General features: G+C 37.6%; 1 protein-coding gene across 2 annotated transcripts in view; it reads right to left on the bottom strand.

Moving 5' to 3' along the window:
• Positions 1–1,293: 1,293 nt before the first annotated feature.
• The window catches only part of PCMT1 (protein-L-isoaspartate (D-aspartate) O-methyltransferase), a 35,970-nt gene continuing 17,437 nt past the window's right edge, over positions 1,294–19,826 (bottom strand). The window contains exons 5-8 of one of the 2 annotated variants that reach the window (XM_075036003.1): positions 17,935–18,055; positions 13,091–13,176; positions 11,367–11,536; positions 1,294–3,544 (exon numbers count right to left, since the gene is read on the bottom strand). In XM_075036003.1, coding sequence (XP_074892104.1) covers positions 3,532–3,544; positions 11,367–11,536; positions 13,091–13,176; positions 17,935–18,055 — 390 coding nt within the window. In that variant the 3' untranslated portion in view covers positions 1,294–3,531. Of the gene's footprint in view, positions 3,545–11,319; positions 11,537–13,090; positions 13,177–17,934; positions 18,056–19,826 lie in introns of both variants that reach the window. The other variant, XM_075036005.1, reaches the window with a different exon arrangement.

Raw genomic sequence — 19,826 nt, forward strand, 5'->3', positions numbered from 1 at the left:
CGATGAGCTTGCATAACCTCATCATGCCTTTTTTCTGAGCCAGGACCAGTGCTCATTCACTTCAGCAGAATACCTCTTCCACATAATTTGGACCAAAGAACAAGGGTTCCATAAAGGCAATTAGTATTACTGATCTTTCTAACTGCATTATATGTTCAAAAACAGCTAGATGGAACCAGAGATACAAATCATGAGCTTGGTTTGCAGTACTCATCCTTTGCCTCATGTCAAAATCAAGAAGGACTTGCAATCATATCCTCTGTGAACTGCATTTAAATCAAATGCAGGGTGTCCTAGGGCACATTAAGGAGTAAAAGGAAGGAAACACTGCTGTTGTAGGAATGGTTAACACCCTTCTTCCTGGCAGGAATGCCTCTGGGCATTTTAGTTCACCTCTTTGTGCTGATAGTTAATTCCACAGTCTCTCCACACTGGAAAACCCTGGAGCTTGTCACCTTGTCACAAAAACACTGCACACGCAGAGAGAACTGCTGCCAGCTGGACGCTCCAGAGCCTACCACATAGAGCCTCCCCGCTCCAGGCATTGTTGCCCATTTCAAACTCGCTGACTACAAAACATTGCAGGAATCATCCAGGTGGCCTCAATCAGCAGTGCTGGTGTACACCCTTTGTGCTAGTTTCTCTCTAAAAACAGCAACAAAAAAATATTCCTGCTACATGAACAGAAAGCATCCATACCGCACACCAAACTGCTCTTCTCTACAGAGCACTCACCATTGTCTGTGGGTTTTCAAGATACAGGTATGGGCTCTTGGTTCCTCTGCTCAAACGCTGGAGGTCTTCTACTGCCTGATCCCTGGAAACAACCGGACAAGTGACTATCTCTGGTTCAGCCAATCTGTTCTCCCAAGTTGTTCTGGCTTAAAGGTGATCGTAACAGTCCAGGGAAACGTCACTGCACTCTTAGGAAAAAGATAAGTTTTAATCCTTGCAAGTGGCAGATCATACACTCCTAGTTGGCTGAATTCAACCACAGATGGCAGGCAGAATTCATACACTGTTCCCCAAAACACATAGATGTGAACTAAAAGAAATTCCAAGCAGCCAAGTAAAACTCCACTTACACTCCATATGGTATTACCAGACTTGGTAACTGCTGCAATATGCTGCAATACATTAACTGAAAACAGACACACAGTTCTGGTCATTTAGTAAACTAGTATTTTTATATATGCTTGCTTTCTTTTTGGACACGTGAAGTCCTGTGAAGGTTAAAAAAAAAAAAACAACCTGAAACCAAAACACACCCACAAAAACAGACAGACACCTAGATACAGCTTCCTCTCAATTTGTTTTATTTGGCAAAGTAGCAATTCAGACAGTTCACACAGCATTTATTGAAGCTCTTCAAATCTTCTGCATTTCAACTTGTCCTCATCTCCAAGAAGTTTTTACTTCAGAACCATTGCTCCATCATGGAGGGGTTTTCATCTTCCAATTCCTAAATGCTACTCCGGGATACTCCTTTCTGAGTACCTTGACTATCACCAACCCCTTCAGTGGAATGGGTGCACTAATCCCAACAGCCTTGGTCCCTGAAGTCTTACACCTCCTGAAGTGGTTCTCCCAAAAAAGTTGTCACTAAGTCTCAGCTTTATCACCTCTTCTAAGTTAGGCTAGCTTATTACACTGTGTCCAGAGACAAGAATTTGGATACAGTTGAGCTCCTATCTTTCATTTACCTAATTAAATTAGTGAGAAGATGTAAATAAAGCTGAACTCAAATTGAACGATACAGTGACCAAAAGGTTGAACATTAGCATGCATCATTTAAGATATTTCACTTCAACACCAAGAACTAGATTCACAGTTGATTGTGGGTTAGTACAAATTTGTCAGGTGCAAGTGGGTTTTTCTGAATTGTATTTTCTAGAATACACGCTATATTAATTCCTTTATAAGATTAATCTTGTGTATGTGCTCCCAGGCTGCAGTCAGATCAGGAGGTGGTACATTAACATCTAAACAAATCAAGTGATACATACCTTTTACACAGGAATAGGATGGGGCTGACCTTCAAAAGGCAGGTTATTTAAAATGTTCCCCTTCCATATTCAGAAGCCTTTGAATTTTAATGTTTTTGCTTTCAGGGATTAATCCTATCACAAAATTATTGCTGTTCTACCATAAAAGTCAAATATATTTTTGCAGTGATCACTATAGGTTGTTTTTATGCAAGCTATTTTATTCTATAATCTTTTTTTACCATAAAAAAAAGAAAATAATGATAACATGCTGTTTACTTTAATTCCTGGTTGCTCAAATCTAAGCAAGATGACTCAAGACACACTTCCCCCCTTTCCCAAAGCAGCCCACCTTACTGTACTGCTTTGCAATTTGCTGTTGACATTTTACAGTACCAAACCAGAAAACTTGGGGCAGGAAAAAAAAAAATGTTTACTGCCTCCCAACTGCTCTTCTGTATGAAAACTGAACAATTGCATATCTCTCTGTACTTCGGGGTCCAGGATTCGTTACTCTTTCTGCATGTATCATTTTTTCCTTGTAGAGCAATTAAGAATTCACTTTCTAAAAAGCCAGAAATTTTCCTGGGTGCCCACAGTTAGAAAAATGAGAATGTTAATACAGCACATGGCTTTGCCAAAAGCAACTTTCTTTTAGAATCAAACTGGATTTTTTTTTTTTAATAAAGAATCTAGCAATCCACATCTCAGTAGTCTTCTACATACTGATCCTAACCTTCCACACAAGCACACAAGCCCCCTTTTGCTTTTAACTTTATTTGGCAAAGCAGCACTGCATCAACTGTTCAGTGATTGGGACAGCTTACATCATATTTACGGAGTTAAATCCATGTGTATCACATCAGCAGTGAGCTATAAACCAAAAGAGAATTTCAAGACTCCATTAATTAATTTTAGAAGGAAAGGGAAAACCATGTCTGTTATGTCCAACTTGAACAGCCGTGATTGATAAGAGCGACCACCCACCTCTGATGTCTTGAAGTTTAATATATACAAATGCCTGGTTTTAAGGTAATAAGCAGCTGATTGTATCTACTACATGCTAGTCTATGACACCATGTCAAAAGCTTAAAAGGAAGTTCATCTCCTTTTAGTAGCATCTAGCAGACATCAGAACACAGAAAACCTGGTATTACCTATGTAGTGTCATAAGGTGCACAGAAGCAGTTTTACCAAGGGACACAGGAGCCGAGAGAAGTGAGTGTTCAAGTACCCCCATCAAAATTAGAGTTCACAAGCTAGAGGTCTTTATCTGCAGTCTTGCAGAAATTCACTTTGAACAGATGAAAGTAAAATAAAGGCATGTTAAATAAAACAGTGCCCACATAAAACTTTCCACCATTTCTTTATCAGATTTGCCTTGAGCATCTAAAAAATAAAACAAACACCACGCTTTTCCATGCTGATAACAACAGTATAACGAAGTCCAAAACAAGCTGCAATGCTGTTGGTTTTCAAAAAGCTTTTAGAACTGGAGATGAGCAGTCCACTGTAACACTATGTTTGGGTCAAGATGATGTAGCTTTTACAATTCATCCCTGTAGAAAGAAAACACATGCAGTTATGTTTCTCCTCCCCTTGGAAATCATATTTGAAAAGTTTTGATATAGAATCAGATTACATTTAAGTGCTCATGCACATCAGCAAAACTTTAGGAATCTCTTCAAGCATTTAAGGTTAAAATAAAAGAAAAGGAAAGGCAACAGCAATCCCATTCATCTCATACTATTATGTGATGTATCATGAAATATGGGTCCCTCCATTTTACATTTAAAGGAACATTTGCTTTAATGAACATTGCCCGCACCACACAGCTAGTTACACAGCTACCTGTCATCCAAACTCTGTTGGCTACATGCTGGCAAGAAACTAAGCCAACTTACTGGACAGAGTATTGGCAAAAAACATTCTCTGTAGCTGCCAAAAAGGCGAATTTAGCTTCAGCTGCTGTCACTCAAGAAAGCTAGGAACACAATCTCACATCAACATCATGCAGTTCGTACCACCTATTGTATTTATTTCACAGAGGAGCTCAATTAGGTCCTGAAGGAACTGTGCTAAATCAGGACTAGGTTATGGAAAGGGTGGGGGCAGGGTGGGTGTGCGTGTTAAAAGGACATTCAGGTAGGAGAAAGGATGCATCAACAAGTCTCTAAATCACTACGAGGAATCTAGAAAGTGCAGGCTTTTGTTCCTGCAGAACACTTAAAACACATTGAAACAGGAAACCCATAGAACCCATATTCCAACAGTGAAATTATCATATATTGGCGATTTGTTTAAATATTTCTAAAGCATTAACTTTAATGCAAAATATCCATCAAATCTGAAAGCTGTGCACTGTGCTGTTATGAATGTTGGTAAATTCAAACAGAAGTGTTTGCTTTTTTTTTCCCCTCAAGGCACAAGCAATCTATAAACTCACAATGAATTTGCTGCAATTTTTCTTTTAGTAGGTGCATCACCCTCATTAGCCAAAGCAAACACCGTCTGAATTAAGAAAAACTTCACTAATGTGATTGCTGGCTCAATACACAATAGTATTTCCAGCTATCATGCAAACTAACCCACAAAAATACAGTGCTACATGCGCACAAGCCAAAGCGTTAAAGTTACAAAGGCATTATCCTTCAGGAATCACATAGCGTGGAATGACAGCAAGCAAAACATTTTAAAAGCAACTGAAAAGGCTGTTGCAACTAGTGGTTAAATGACTAGTTTTCTATCTAATGCAGGTGGGATGCAAACCTTGTGCTTTGTTAGTGACAAATATTTGCATTCTTTGCACTTTGTGCTGCCTTCTAATAGCAAGGTACTAATCATACAGCTTCAGAATGTTGCAGTAATTACAAAAAGCAGAAAAAGGCAAAAAGGGAAAGAACACATCTTGGCAGGGATAAAGAAAAATCTATTTATAGCCAAAGGTTTGGAAGTTCTCCATATTTGCCTATTTCACAGAATGGGCATTTGCTTACTTAAACAGATTAAAAGAATGAACATCTGATACTCAGTTTAAAATGCAGTGCCGGTGAATTTAGGACAAGTACTTCATTCATCCTTAATGCTTCCAAGAGCTGCGTCATCAGTTAATATTTACAGCTTCAAAAAGTGTGTGTAAGTATTGACTACTGCTGTTGCTGGTTTAGTCTCATATGCCTAATTGCCGATGTGATTTTCATCCTGATTCCTGCCATATACTCTCATAGCTTTGTAAAAGCCTGACCTTTTACTGTGAAAAATAATTCTTAATCCTCTAAACCCAAGCTAGATCCTCAAGAAATTGTAAGCCTAAGAAAAATTCTGTATTTACTCTGAAACTATTAAACATAATAATTTTACCCAGGCACAGATGTTGGCAAGATCTTTGCATAATATTGCCAACGTGTTTTATAAAATGGTATTTGTACTTAGAGTTCAAGTAAGTGATACTAATATGCCAATGTTTTAATTGTTGGTATTTTGCATTGCTTTAAGCTATTCGTGACCACATAATAGTGTTCCTGTAAGTTAAGTATATCCTAGATGTCACTTTGAAAATAAAGATTTTCAAATTCTGTTTATTAGAACATTTACTCTATTAAGGGGATCAGCTTCCCTTGAGATTTTTCACTTGCTCTTCACTACTGGTTAATCTAACAGCAGCATGCCAGCCCAAAACAATCCATGATGTATGTGTTAAAGTTATGCAGCATTTATTTTCTACTGTTATGAGAAGCTGAGCTTATATGTGTACTATTGGATTTTATATATTAGAAAGTTACAGAAAAGTCTCAGATCATTAGGTAGGTAACACTTCTCAGCTTTCCACCTAATGCGAACAGCTTGCAGACTTAAATACCCACTGCAAAACAGCATCAGTTGATCTGAACTTCAGTTGTATGGATCAGAAGCTGCCAAGCTATGAAACGTACGAGGTTTCAACTACTGGTAAAAAACAGGATAGTTGCCTATCCTCCCAGCAGTAGAAGATCTATCCTCCTACAAAGCTTAAAAGCAGACTCAAAAGACAACTGCTATTTCCTTGTCAAAAATATCCTGTTGTCCTCTAAAGCCATAGGAAAGATCTACTAATTAATTTCTATTTTTCTCCCTTTTTCTGGCCACGACTATTTGCTGTGATTCTTACACAACTCACCTAATTTCCCTCCACCTTCATATATGCGCTCCTTCCAATCTGCTTACTAGCTCCTGCTTAGTAAGCAATACATATATTTAGGTTTTAAGTCATTGCAATAGTCCTTCTCGGGCCCTTGGAATTCTAGCAAGAGAATCACTCATCTAATATTGTCAATTGAGGCATCTAAGCAACTTTATAAGCTCAAGTTAAAGCAAATTTCAGAAGTCATTAGCTCAAAATTACTATTCTAAAAATAAATTTAAGAAAGTTTGAAAAAATTTGGCTTACTAGTAGGGAAAACATATAGAGGAATATTCCACACTTCCCATTGGGAGTATCCAACAACAAGCTAAGAAACAATCTTAGAAAAAGCTAACAGGTAGTATTTCAGGTAAATGTCAGAGTTCATTATGAAAAGAAAAAAAAAAAATCACAAATCTTATCAACAAGTTTGGGATACAGGTAAGTCAGGAAGTTTTGTGATCTGTCTCCACCTCTTTGGTGGAAGGCATTCTAATCAAATATTTGATCGAGCATTTATAAATTTATCTGATATCTGTAACTCACTTTTTGATCCACTTCTATTTTCTTGTCATTAGGCAGCATTTGACTTTTCCTTTTTGATACATCATTCATCTATGAAGAATATGCTGTCATTACTGATATTGTATTTCTAACTCATATTAGGCTACACTCTGAATTTCAGTATCTACTCAGTGTTTCAGCAGCCATTTATTTCTCCCTTGGTAATTTTAAAGGTTTAGACACAATATTTGGACTTGCAGCATTTTAATCTGGAAAGGTGCTGTCAAAGTATTTATTATTTGCTATGATGAATCATCAAATTGACAGTATGTTGAAATAACAAAGAAAAGGAATTTTTCTCTGCAACCTATCAGTTACATAACATGCATTTTTGCATAATACATAAATTTTAAATTTAATCTAAAATATTTTGTGCAGAGATTCTTTTTGCCAAAGTAAAATAAAAACTTTATCATTACTCTGCATAGCCTAAGGATTTCTGGGCAAAACACTCCTGCTAATGTCAGTTGAAATTAGAAAACTAGCTCATCAGGGGCATTTGAAACCCTGAATAAGAGTTTCTAAGCAGAAACATATCTTCATATTTTCTAATAAACACATTTTCCAAAAGGCTGCTTAATCATGTTGTATGTACAGATATGTGGGATACAGTAACAGCCCCAGTCTAGTCACTGCAGTTTTTGCTCAGAAAGGTTACACTGTCATTATAATTTTGTATTTTATCAGCAAATGTGAATTTAGCATGACATTTATAAATAACTTCTACTAATGCAATATTTTAAGTTAAAAAATTGTTAACTTTTTAAAACAGCTGCCTGTTTGGAAATAAAATCCAATATTGCAACAGACTCATTGCTAAGCATTCCTTACATTGTTATTCTCTTATTTCTCTTTGTATCAGAAATAGTGTGGCCAGCAGGAGCAGGGAGGTGATCTTCCCCCTGTACTGGGCACTGGTGAGGCCGCACCTCGAGTGCTGTGTTCAGTTTTGGGCCCCTCACTACAGGAAAGACATGGAGGTGCTGGAACGTGTCCAGAGAAGGGCAACCAAGATGGTGAGGGGCCTGGAGCACAAGTCTTATGAGGAGCGGCTGAGGGAGCTGGGGCTGTTTATCCTGGAGAAGAGGAGGCTGAGGGGAGACCTTATCGCCCTCTACAACTACCTGAAGGGGGGTTGTAGTGAGGTGGGTGCTGGTCTCTTCTGTCAGGTGGCTGGAGATAGGATGAGAGGAAATGGCCTCAAGTTGCAGCAGGGGAGGTTTAGGTTGGATATTAGGAAAAATTTCTTTACTGAAAGGGTTCGAGCACTGGAACAGGCTGCCCATGGAAGTGGTTGAGACACCATCCCTGGAGGTATTTAAAAGATGTATTGATGTGGTGCTTAGGGACATGGTTTAGTGGTGGACTTGGCAGTGTGAGGTTAACGGTCGGACTCAATGATCTTAAAGGTCTTTTCCAACCTAAATGATTCTATGATTCTTTAGATTGTCTCCATATCAGTAATAAGTGCACTCTCACAGAACAGTAAAACCAGAGAGATCCTAACTTACACAGGAACTGCCAACAAGGTAGCCAATAAGCTGTGTTCTCAACTGTGCAGCACAAGAGGTCTTCTCTCCTCCCTACTTATCAGTAAGGAAAATAAATCAGTTAATTGGGAAGTTTTATGTGAAAGGATAAACATCCTTACCAGCATAATCACATAAGTGGGCACCTACTGTTGCATCTCTGGTACAGTAATGCATTTCATTATGTACCAGAGAGAGGGTTCCTGTGTATATTCTGCTTCCAAATGTCCCATGGAGTCACATTTGAGAAGATTCCCGCTAATATTTGGATCTCAAAAATACTACTGCAGCTGAACCCAAACTAGAAAATTACAGACTAAATTTAAAGAAATCCAATAATAAGAAGAATCTTTATTTAGCACTACAACATCAATTTATCAAAATCCAAGGAGCCTTTTCCTTCCAGCTAGTCCAGATTTTCTTTTGCTAGAAGTTCCAGTTTTACCTAGTGAAAAATGATGCAAAACATCTGAAGGTAGGTTTGACCTCAAACACCACTTAAAGATCAAGTCACTATTGTGCTGCTTTGTGAAGAGCACCTCGCAGCCCTAGTAAGGAACTGTAGTAACTTCTCCAGCATGTGAATGGCTAAGCAAAAATTCAAGCGGATACTTTCTTGCCAACTGGAAGGTCTGCTAGCCTACGAAAACACTGCTGGCGTATCAATTGTATTTTGTGAAGGGACACCAATTCTTAACATGATGTAACAGTTACCTGCAATTAGGAATGAAATAGCATAACAATGTAAACTAAGAGAATGACAAGCTAAACACACAGGATTCTTGAGCTACTCTAAAAAAAGACAATTGTTCAACGAATTTTAGATTGACAACTGGAGTCTCTCATATACTACAGCTCTTTATTACAGAAAGACTGAAAGACACTCTTTCAGAGGAGTCTCTAATTGATCTCTGCTCACAGGTCTTCAACAATTTAGGAAAGTTAAACTGAAATCTAGGAAGTGCAGAATACCTCTTTCATCTTTGCTGCTAGCATAGATAACAAATGCCTATTTATAATTAGGAGTTTCCTTAGCAGCAGCTGGCTGACCATATACTTCAAACTCATCAATAAGGAAAAACAACAACAAAAAAAGACGGATGTGACCTCCTGTAAGGTCAGCAGTGCACTGGCAGTTATCCTTGAGAAGGTAGTGGGAATTTTCTTCAGATCACAAAATGGGTAATTAAACTAAAAACAAACATTACAAGAAGTGGACTTCTGAGATTTCCTTTAACAGAGATTTCCAAGTCTGAACCAAATTTAAATGAGTATAGCAAGAAATAGCTTCTATGCCACTGTAGTGATCAAGGTAACCCTTCAGGCTAAGCACTTACCTTTTCTGATAACACCAATGTATATTCTTAACACTCAAATTAAAAATAAAGAAATATTTCAGAACAGAACAGAAACTGCTAAGAAAATCTGGGGAAAAGAACTCCACAAGACTCATGACCAAGAAGTCCCAAAGACAATCTATTACTTCTTCCTGAGCTAGCAGAGAAAATGGACTACAGAACTGCACAGAAGAGATGCAAAGACCTTAGAATTCTAGTCCCTTAATACACTACACCACCTTCACTGGCAGCAAAGGATAACCACTGTCATTCCAGAAACCCTCCCTATAAAAAGTGTTTATTGAACGCACATTGCTGCAAAGAAAAAAACCAATTGCTACTATAATCAGATCAGGTGGAAATGCAGAGAAATCTATAAAACCTCTCTGGAAAAAGGAAGGCTTAAGAAGAATACTTCTCTTTCTAGAGTAGGCAGAGCATGGATTCCAAACTTGAATAAAGGCCACCACATTTGCCAGAGGAAGAAACCGACCACAAAGCAAGACTTCCAAAGCCTTACAAGAGGCAGAAACCCCCCTGCCCTGAGTACCACACTGAGGGAATATTGGCAGTATTTGACGACAAAGTATTAATTTGCGTAACAAATACAAAACATCTGAATAGTGAGCATACTTCACAAGCTTTGAACTAAGCAGTAACTCAAAGTTGTTCTAAGAGTAATTTGTACATGGTGGCTATACAGTAAGCCACGAAACACTGAAATGAGGTTTCGGTAAGCAGCAGTAATGTAAACTGCTTTATTTGTGCTTTTTATGGACATTTTAATACCTTAAACTCAAAGTATTCACGTATCCAAATCACAAGCTATACTCCAGAATATCAAGGGAAAACACCCAAAAATCTACACTTAGGAGTTTGAAGCTCAAAAGTTGTTTTCAGAACCCAATACAGATCTATGCACTTCATTAACGCAGATACACAGATAATACATTCACAAGCGTTTTCTGCCAGGAAGCAAAACAGGACTGCTGCTTTGTTCATTCACATACTAATGCCTAGCACGGTTTAAGCTGACAGCTGTGTTATGTCTATGTTACTGGCCATTCAATTCAGCAAATTGGAAGGTTTACTACCTCTAGAAAGGCCTTTAGAGTTTGCTGTGTTGGCAAACACAAATATGTCCCCAACAGAGACAGATGACAGACTTTTAATAACATGTCTGAGAAAATTTTCTGAACATTACTCAACTACATTTATACTTTAGGGAAGAAGGGATTAGCTTCTCCACTTTCTGCTACTTGGGGGCTGAGGAAGAACTGCTCACAAGATTACCTGTATTTCCCACAAAGGATTTTACAAAGATTTCTCTTCATTTGTGACATTTCAGAAAAATAAAAAATGAACACCCAATTACCACTGACTCACAGGACAAAACAACATTTATTCTTAAGTAGTATTTTACACTTTACCCTAATTACTGGGCAAGTTACTTATAAAAAGTTCATTAGAAGGGAAGTTTAAATTTAGAAAATAATGTGTTCAAAACAACAAACAAGTAACTTCAACACACCAAAGACTAAAGAAAACATGTCCAAAAGAGACAAAGTGCAACCCATGCAATATATTTCTTCTGCTTTTAAATTAACTCAAACTTAGCATAACCTCCTTTTGGTGATGTAGTAATGCAGACTGAGTCACTTTTCATGGTATGGAGGAGCAGAAAGCAATGACAGCAGCAAAGGCAGGCCTTGCAGTCTATCTGCTTAAAATTCACACCCTTTCACCTTGCATGTGTGTGGAAGAAGTAAGTGGAACAGAAAATCACTTCCACCTGGACCACTGCTTCTCTTTATCTGTTAAAGGCACATATATCACTCCCATCAGAGGCTTCATTTTGACACTGCCATCTTCTAGTTTGTCATACTGTTCGAGCATCTGGTTTCCCCCTGCAGGACCAACTGGTAATATCAATCTTCCGCCAGGTTTTAACTGATCTATAAGCTAGAACACAACATAGAAATTAGAATGTAACCAGCCACTTCAGAGAAGCTGGATCCAAAGTTTGTTACATTAGATTAATAGCTTTGCCACAATTTATGTATCTACTGTTATGCAGTAGATAACTATTTCAATTAGGAAAAATAAAAAATGCACTGAAAATGAGAGTATCATAACAACATGGTACAACAACTGGTATTACAAAAACATTTCACAGTAACTTCATGTAATTCCAAAAGAAGGTAAAATAGTAATTGGATTAACTGGGTTGGTTGCAGTTTTATTTTCTACATTAGAGGGAAAAAGTATGTGAATCATGAATTATTTTTACAGTAGATTCAATCTTTTTAAACTGCCAGTTTTAACTGTTTGATACTTATTGTGCATCAGTGCATGCCCATTGTCTAACATTTCTCGGGTAACTGACCCCCCCTTAAGCCCCCAGAATAAGATTTGTAACTTTTTTTTATTTATCATCCTGGAAAATTTTTTAAGTTGTCTACAATACACTCGTTACCCAACAGATCCTCCTTCATTCTGTGAATGGAACAGCATTTTATGAAACTAGTCTAAAATATATGAATATGAGTAAGATAAGCGACAAGTAACAGAGTATGAGAGATAAATACTTGGATTTTTTTTTTTTGCTTTCATAGTTCAAGAAGGAGGCTAATAACAGTATTCTCAAGGAAAATTCAGTTCTTCCCAGATGCTGTAAACAAAAAAATCTTAATCCCTGTTACTAACAGAAGTTATAATTAAGAACTATTCCATTCACTAATAAGCTTTAAGTTACCTTTTAAATTGTCATCTGTCAACACTCTGTTGAGAACACACACCCCCCAGCACCCACCCCAAAATAAAACAAAACAAAAACCACAGCCAATGTCTGGAAATGTCTAACCTGTCTACAGCACCTCAAACCTCCAGTCCTTCAATATCCCTCATTAAAATTCAGATTTTAAAAAAACTTAACTGTTATTGAGTATATCAAAATCATGCTATATATTCCCATTTACCTGATGAAAGGAAGATAAAAAAAAATCTGATCTGCAAGAATGGACTTCATGTATGGACAGTCTAAACTCCCTAGTTACTCTTCAGCTTCTCTAGTAAGAACTGCCCTGTATCCACTCTGAAAGCTACAAACTCATGGCATTGTCTTTATTTCCAGCTGAGCATGTTACTTTTCCAACAGGCTTAACGCCTTGGAACCTGGGAAACAAATACTTAAGTTCTGTAATTCAATGTTTGATAAAACCAAATTGATTTATTAAATAAAATGCTCCGGGTCATTGTTGTAATAGAGGGTTGTGCACAAGTCTTTTTAAAATATATTTACTTAGAGGACAGTTATTAGAATATACACCTTTTGCAAACCAACAGGAAGCTCAATTATAACAGAAACAAAAACACTACACCATACAGTAATAGCACATGGCCCACTGATACTCCCAGCAGTGCAAGTCTATCAAGTATTTTACATACACATGTATGTAAAATGTTCTTTACAGCTAAGAGATTACCAAATCACACACATAAAACAGAGAGGCTTACTGCTTGGGGTACAACTGGTGCTGCAGCTCCTACATGAATCGCATCATAGGGAGCTTCTTCTGCATATCCCATTCTTCCATCTCCCACTGCAAGAAAACACTTTTTTTTTTTAACGTTTTCAAAAGGAGTGGAGAAAACAGCTGATCTGCCATATCTATAGGTAGATAAACAGCTATGCTCAGATTTCAACTAAAATTCTGCTAACCAGTAATAACATGATGAAGTCAGTTTAAAAATATTAACAAAATTGTAAAATAGATGCAACAAAACACCCTCATACTTACATACACACACTTATAAAAGATACAAAATACTACTGAAGCACCTGAAATTAGAAAGCATGGATTTATAATGAAAGTTCTTGGGAGACACATGATCCACCCAGAAAAGATACTTAAGTATTTATGTGCCCTACCATTCCAATGCAGGTGACTTTTCCCCTCATTTACCCTCTCAAAACATAAGCTTTGCTTTGCCTTGCCTTCACACACACTGTTCCTAAACATAATGCAAATCATAAGTCTAAAGCATTAAATCTCAGAAGCACGTATCAGAAGACTCCAAAGGTGAGGAAAAGACAAAGCAAGTATTCACAAGGACTATACACCTATAACTGCACTACTGGTTGGAATGAAAGTCCACACCTACGTTTATACATTAATGCAGTATGCCACTAATCCCCACACACATCCCCCTTTGCCAGCAGATGGGTCTCACTGTCCTTCCTGCAGACAATTTGCTGGATTAACACAGATAGGCAGGTCAGACCTGTGGCTAAGGCTCCAGGTGGTTGCTTGGAAGATGTTAGGAGTAATTAAGTCATTCAGAGGACTACGGATGCAGCTTCAGCTTTGGTGGAAAACTCATGGAGAAGCACCCTGTCACAGATGTCTCCTACCATCCCAGTTATGCAGGATGAAAGGGGAACAGATTGGATTTTTTTAAGCTACTGAAATGTAGCAAACTAAACTAGACTCTGCGTTAAATTTTCAAAGATGATGATGTGAATGTGGCATCCACAGTATTTACAGGAAACCAATGGGAAATTCAGAGCATGTTAAGCAAGCTCTCTCTGGAGTTATTTAGGAACAAAAGAAGCAAATGAAGCTAAACCATCCATAAATTCATACTCAGTAAGTCCCAGTAACCAGTCAAGAAGAAAAAGCAAGGAGGCTAATGAACATAGTCCTCTGCTCAGCACAAGTAGTTGTTTGGTGTTTCCCTGTCTTCAGACTGAGCTTCAACCTCTGTGCAATCACTATTATCACAGGTTAATTAAAAGGCTGAATGAATCAAAAGAAGTTCTAAACCCCCCGCCAGCGGCTGAAAATTTGTCAACTTTTTGCCTTGCAACAACTTACAAGGCAGGAAAAATACATGGTGGCCATAGCAGGTTTCATTTTGTCATCAGTGACAGCGAGGGCCACCTGGACAGTAACACCACCCTTAAGTATCCAAGAGTATACAGGAAGATCTGGACAGTTTCTTGAAATGATTAAAATTGGGGAGTTTGTCAGCTTTCATATTAGGTCCTGGAATAAGACCCTACAAAAACCTTCTACGCCCAAAGCTTAAAGACTATAAGAAGAGACCACATTTTCTCAGTAGCTGAGAACCCCCTTAAAGCTCAGTGACTTATTTCCTCCTATCATCAATTCTGACCAGCACAAGCTCCAACCAAGGGCCACAGGCAGAAGCTGCCAAGAACTACCAATGCTTCAAGAGAACTCATGCCTATTGATCACCAATTCCACTAAGTTGGCTTCCATTACTGTTGCCAGTAATGAAAGTTCCAGTATTTCCAGGGCTTAATCTCTCTGACTCTGCCAAAGTGTGTTCTACTGGAGTAACCACTTCAAGGCAAATCAAGTATATCATTTACATTTGCTTATATCTTAGCAGGACTGTACACCTCCTCTAAAAAGGAAGCAGTGATGTGTTACTGTATCAAGCTGCTGTTCCATCAGAGAAGGCAATGGAGAAACACTTCTTTAGCTCAAACATAGAGATACTGCTTTGAATGCTGTTAATTACACAGGGAGACAGACCCTCATTCCTTAAGATGCAGCAGTAGGCATTAGAAGCAGTGATCTCCAGTACTGCTGGCAAAAGAAGAGATTGCTAAGTTGAAGAAACAGCTGTGAAAGAAACTGCTAAGTTGTCTTCTGAAGAACACAGGTATTCTGGGACTTAAATGCACCTTGTGCGCTGTCCAGAGAACTCTGAATGGGACTTCGGCACTTCTTATTACTTCACTGGCAGTAGTAAAAAGGACCCAAAACATCTAAGCCCTTTGCTCTTAGAATCAGTAGTCCAAACCAAAGCTACCATCTTCAGAATCAGCACACACCCACAAAAAAAAAAAAAAAAAAAAAAAAATCACACTCCTTTATATACATCAAGCACGGCATGGCTCTTCCCTTTTAACAACCACAAAAAATTCTGGCTACAGCAGTCAAGTCATATATCCACCCACAATGGGAACACACTTTTAGATATCCAGAAGATTAAAAAAAAAAGTTAAGCTGTCATTTATTTATTCAATGTGATACAAATTATTATTCAATGTCCAAGGGAAACAGCAGCCCAAATTTTGAGCTTGTGCTTACCTCCTGAGTAACATCACCTATCCTACTAAGATCTCCAGTTACATGCAGCCTGTTAATGAAGTGGTGGTGGGTGGTGATGAGGGGGGAAGTAGTGTCAGAACTTTCTGACGTAAAAGGGCTTTGTAGCTTGTTTTTGAACCTAGACCTGATCTGCTGATTATGGTACTCAAGCCTTCAGTGTCTCTATGCAGATCTGTTTCACACAGAGTTGTAGCATGAGCACAGAAACAGAAAAAAACTACTTCACTGTGGTTAGAATACCCTTATCCCCTCTGGCTATGTCTGCATCAGCAAATAGTGCAGTACAATAGAAGCAGATCTGTACAGCAAAAGAGTTTTTGCTGAGAACCTGATGTCCATGCAACATATGCATTTCGGAATGATCACTGTGGTCTAGCTCTAGTCTTACCGGCTTAATAGCCATTAACATATCAAACATATTTGGTTGCTTCTCATAATCCAGTCTAGTTTCATCCAAAAGGAATCAAAGTTTGTGCTCTCCAGGAGTACTCTCATGTGAGTCAAAGTGTGGTAAGTCGAAGCAGCTGAGAGATTCACCTCAAAGGCACTCTCCTGATTTTAAGAAAAGGCAAAACAAAAAACCAAACCACACCAGAAAAAGCAAAAAAAACCCCACAAACTAACATAGACATACCCTAAGTATACCTATTCCCAAGTTCTCAGTGCAGTTCTGTTACTGAGACACCCCAAAATGATGTTGATGCTTCTGAAATGCAGTAATGGTATATCTGAGGTGTGACAAAGCAATGGAGAATGTTTGAAGCCTACTTCTGAAAAGCCAGCAACTGACTTACCTAGTCTTAATTCATACAGTTCCCGTCACCAATCAACCCTGGGTTTTCAGGGGGGTTTAGTGTGTGTGTGTTCGGGAAGGGGGTGTTTCAGGGTTGGTTTTTTTGTTGTTTTGTTTTAAAAACCAGCTTGCTCTGGATTCTGGCTCCACATCAAAGAATTTCCAGGAATCCAGCACAGCTGAAACATTCTTCTTCACCTAATTCACAAAAGTGCTACTTGTCCATCTGTACTTTTTTAAATGTACCTCGCAACAAAACTGTTCAGAAGTCTCTTCATCATCCTGCTACATAGTCAAACATAATATAGATGATGTTGTTTACTTCAAATTCTAGACTCCCAAGAGCATCAGAGTCTGTTTCAGACATAACCAGAAGCATAAGTCCAAATTGCTCTTGTACAGCAACAATGGAAATTATCCCCCCATACCACCTCTCCAGCCCCAACAGTCTCAGTATAACTTCTTTTCCAAGAAAGTTTAAGGCATAAGTGTTCTCAGTGAGGTATGCTGCATTTTATACACATGTACAAGTACATGTGTCAATTGGCTTATTTATAAAAGATTTAGAAGAGTCCCTCATTTACAAAAAAAGACCAGGAATCAAAATGGTAATTAAGGTGAGAGCCAAGCATCACATAATCATTTTTCCAAGCACTCTTGTAAGAAGCCTCAAAATAATCCAGACCTTCAACTTTTTTTAAACTTAACGAATAGAATGATAATGAAGGGAATGCTCTCCTCCTGCCAGCTTTGCATCTTGTTAAAAAAACAAAAACAAAACAGCATCTTTTTCTTTTAATTTAAAAAAGTATTATTTAAAACAATTCACTGTCCTTGTATAATTTTAACATTATTTCCTCTCAGTAACTCTGATTGAATTAGTTTGGTGTCAGTTAATCAGTTCCTTAACATACAAATACTATTAATTTTAAAAACAAGTGAAATAAACTTCAGTGATGCATATTGCCAATCTAGTACTTTTTCCACTCGACTGAGTGACGCTTTCTCAATTACTATATCAGAAATATGAAGGCTTTGTTAAAACCCTCAAATTTAGATGACAGTACATTTCTTCCATAAAAGTTGTGAATTCAACCCCAAATTTAAGTACCAAATTTAACATGACAGACCTTCAGCATGTAAAGTATTTTCACCGGAAAACACTTCCCTGTTAAGCTATTCTAATAGAATAATTACATATTCTTTAAGATTACCAGAAGTCATATTCTCAAAACTGTGTGAAGATGATATTTTTCAAAGGCCTAAAGATGACTTTGATTTTAAAATTTTCATTTGGCTCTTCTTTCTTTGGTTTAACTTCTTAAATTAGAATTTTTAATCACATCCAATTCCAGTCATTTTCAACCAGCTGCTAGAAAGAATATCAGTTTAATTAGTAAGTATATCAGTCTGATGCTCACCAATCAGTTTCACTCTTCCTGAAGACAGCAATGTGGGATCATCTTTTTTGACATTATTTATTGAGTCATCTACTAGTTCTTTGATATGATCAATTCCTACAACTTGTCCTTTGGGACCAACCTGGAATAAAAATATACAGTTGAATAATTTCTGCTAGTTTTGATTTATTTATAGAATGAGTATTTCTTTCTATCTCCTGAGCCCATTTCTCTAAAATCAAAACAAAAACAGTAAAGTGGTAGTATATTTTCCCAATGTTATTAAAACTACTGCTTGGAATGACACATGCTGACTGCTAGAAGCAACTGGTAATTACAGTTTGTCAGTACAGTCTTATAAATGCTTATTATAGTCATCTTTTTGAGATGTGATTCAGGTAAGTTATACTATTAGTGGAGATTTTTTCTCTGAATTTTTACAAGTTAAATTTGATCATGAGTGTTTGCATTACCTGCAATAGAAAGTAACAACTTCAAGGACAAAGACTAGAACTAATGTCCTTTCATGTTGAATAAACTTACTTAAAGATTAAGGTTTTTCTAGAGAAAGACTACTTCAAGGAAAATAGTTAAGTCATGCATTTTGTTCTAGGTTATCTCAAGAGTCCTATTCTTTCAGAAGCAAATGCAGCAATTAACTGTGAGGGACGAACTACCTACCTTCCACCTACCCTTGCATTCATGAATCTGCTTTCAGATTTACAGCTCTCTTCCACAGGAAGAGTGGAACTTTTGAGAGCTCGTAACTCACAAAAGGTCACAAGAGATCTGTGTATTCTGAGGGGAAAAAAGGCTTGCTAACAAAAAACTCCTCCACTACAGGTATTTCTTCTGGAATTGTGTCTTTATTCCAGAAAAACTATTCCAATATTGGAAAGAGGAGAAAAAGAATTCCAATCTTAAAATCTGACCATTTTTAACAGGATCCAGCTCAAAGAACACAATAGCACAGTATGTGCTAGCAGCCCATGTTGTCATACGACTTTGTCTTTGGACACATTTGACTGCATTGGTTATGTTTCTGCATATTACATTTTAATGTTGCTAAGACATGGAAAATTAACAACTGCATATCAATATCATGGGGATTTTTTTTTGTTTTTATTATGGACAAGTTCTATGTTAAAAATATCAAAAGAGCAGTTTCATCTCTTCTTTTTCAAGTGGAAGACGACCAGCCTAGCCTTTGAAACAGAGCAAGACAAATGGCAAGTTTTGACTATGACAATCACAGGTTGTTATTTGGAGGAATGTCTGGTAGTCAGTTGTACCAGAAGCTGACAAAAGATCCACTGTACTCCAAAGAGTAACGTCACAGAAATTAAAATTTAGCAAAATGGTCATAGCATGAAATAGCCTGATAAAAGTAAGAGAACCTCCTGGTGCATGTCACAGGCCTCATCAATTACTTCTGTCTATTACCCTGGAACTTTGACATGTGTGCAATTGAGACAATAGCAAAATGGCACAACTTTTTGTATCTCCATGGTCTGTTTGGAATAAAAATATACCCCACTCTTTTTATAATTCCAGTACTTACAAGATGAAAACGACAATTCATTTAATTTGCCAGCAGCCTTTAAAAGCCAATAAACTTAAGTTTGTATGCTATGTAGGTAAGTTTATCACAGCAGTTTAACATGAAAACCCATACAAAAATCTTAAAGATACTCTACTAGTCTAAGTAAACATAAAGCTTTGCCAGAAGTACCACAAATGAGATGATTATCATAGGAGTAAAGCTGTCATGACATCAGTGTGCCCTCAGGTACCTGAGCCATAAATGCAAGCTATTCATTCTAGATCAAGTAGACTGAAGCAACGCCCACATGATCCAGTAAGCACAGCCCCAATTGAATTTTGATGGCAAAACACTTTATCATCATTCCCAA

This window comes from Buteo buteo, chromosome 9, assembly GCF_964188355.1.
Source record: "Buteo buteo chromosome 9, bButBut1.hap1.1, whole genome shotgun sequence".
In the NCBI taxonomy this organism is placed as follows: Eukaryota; Metazoa; Chordata; class Aves; order Accipitriformes; family Accipitridae; genus Buteo; species Buteo buteo.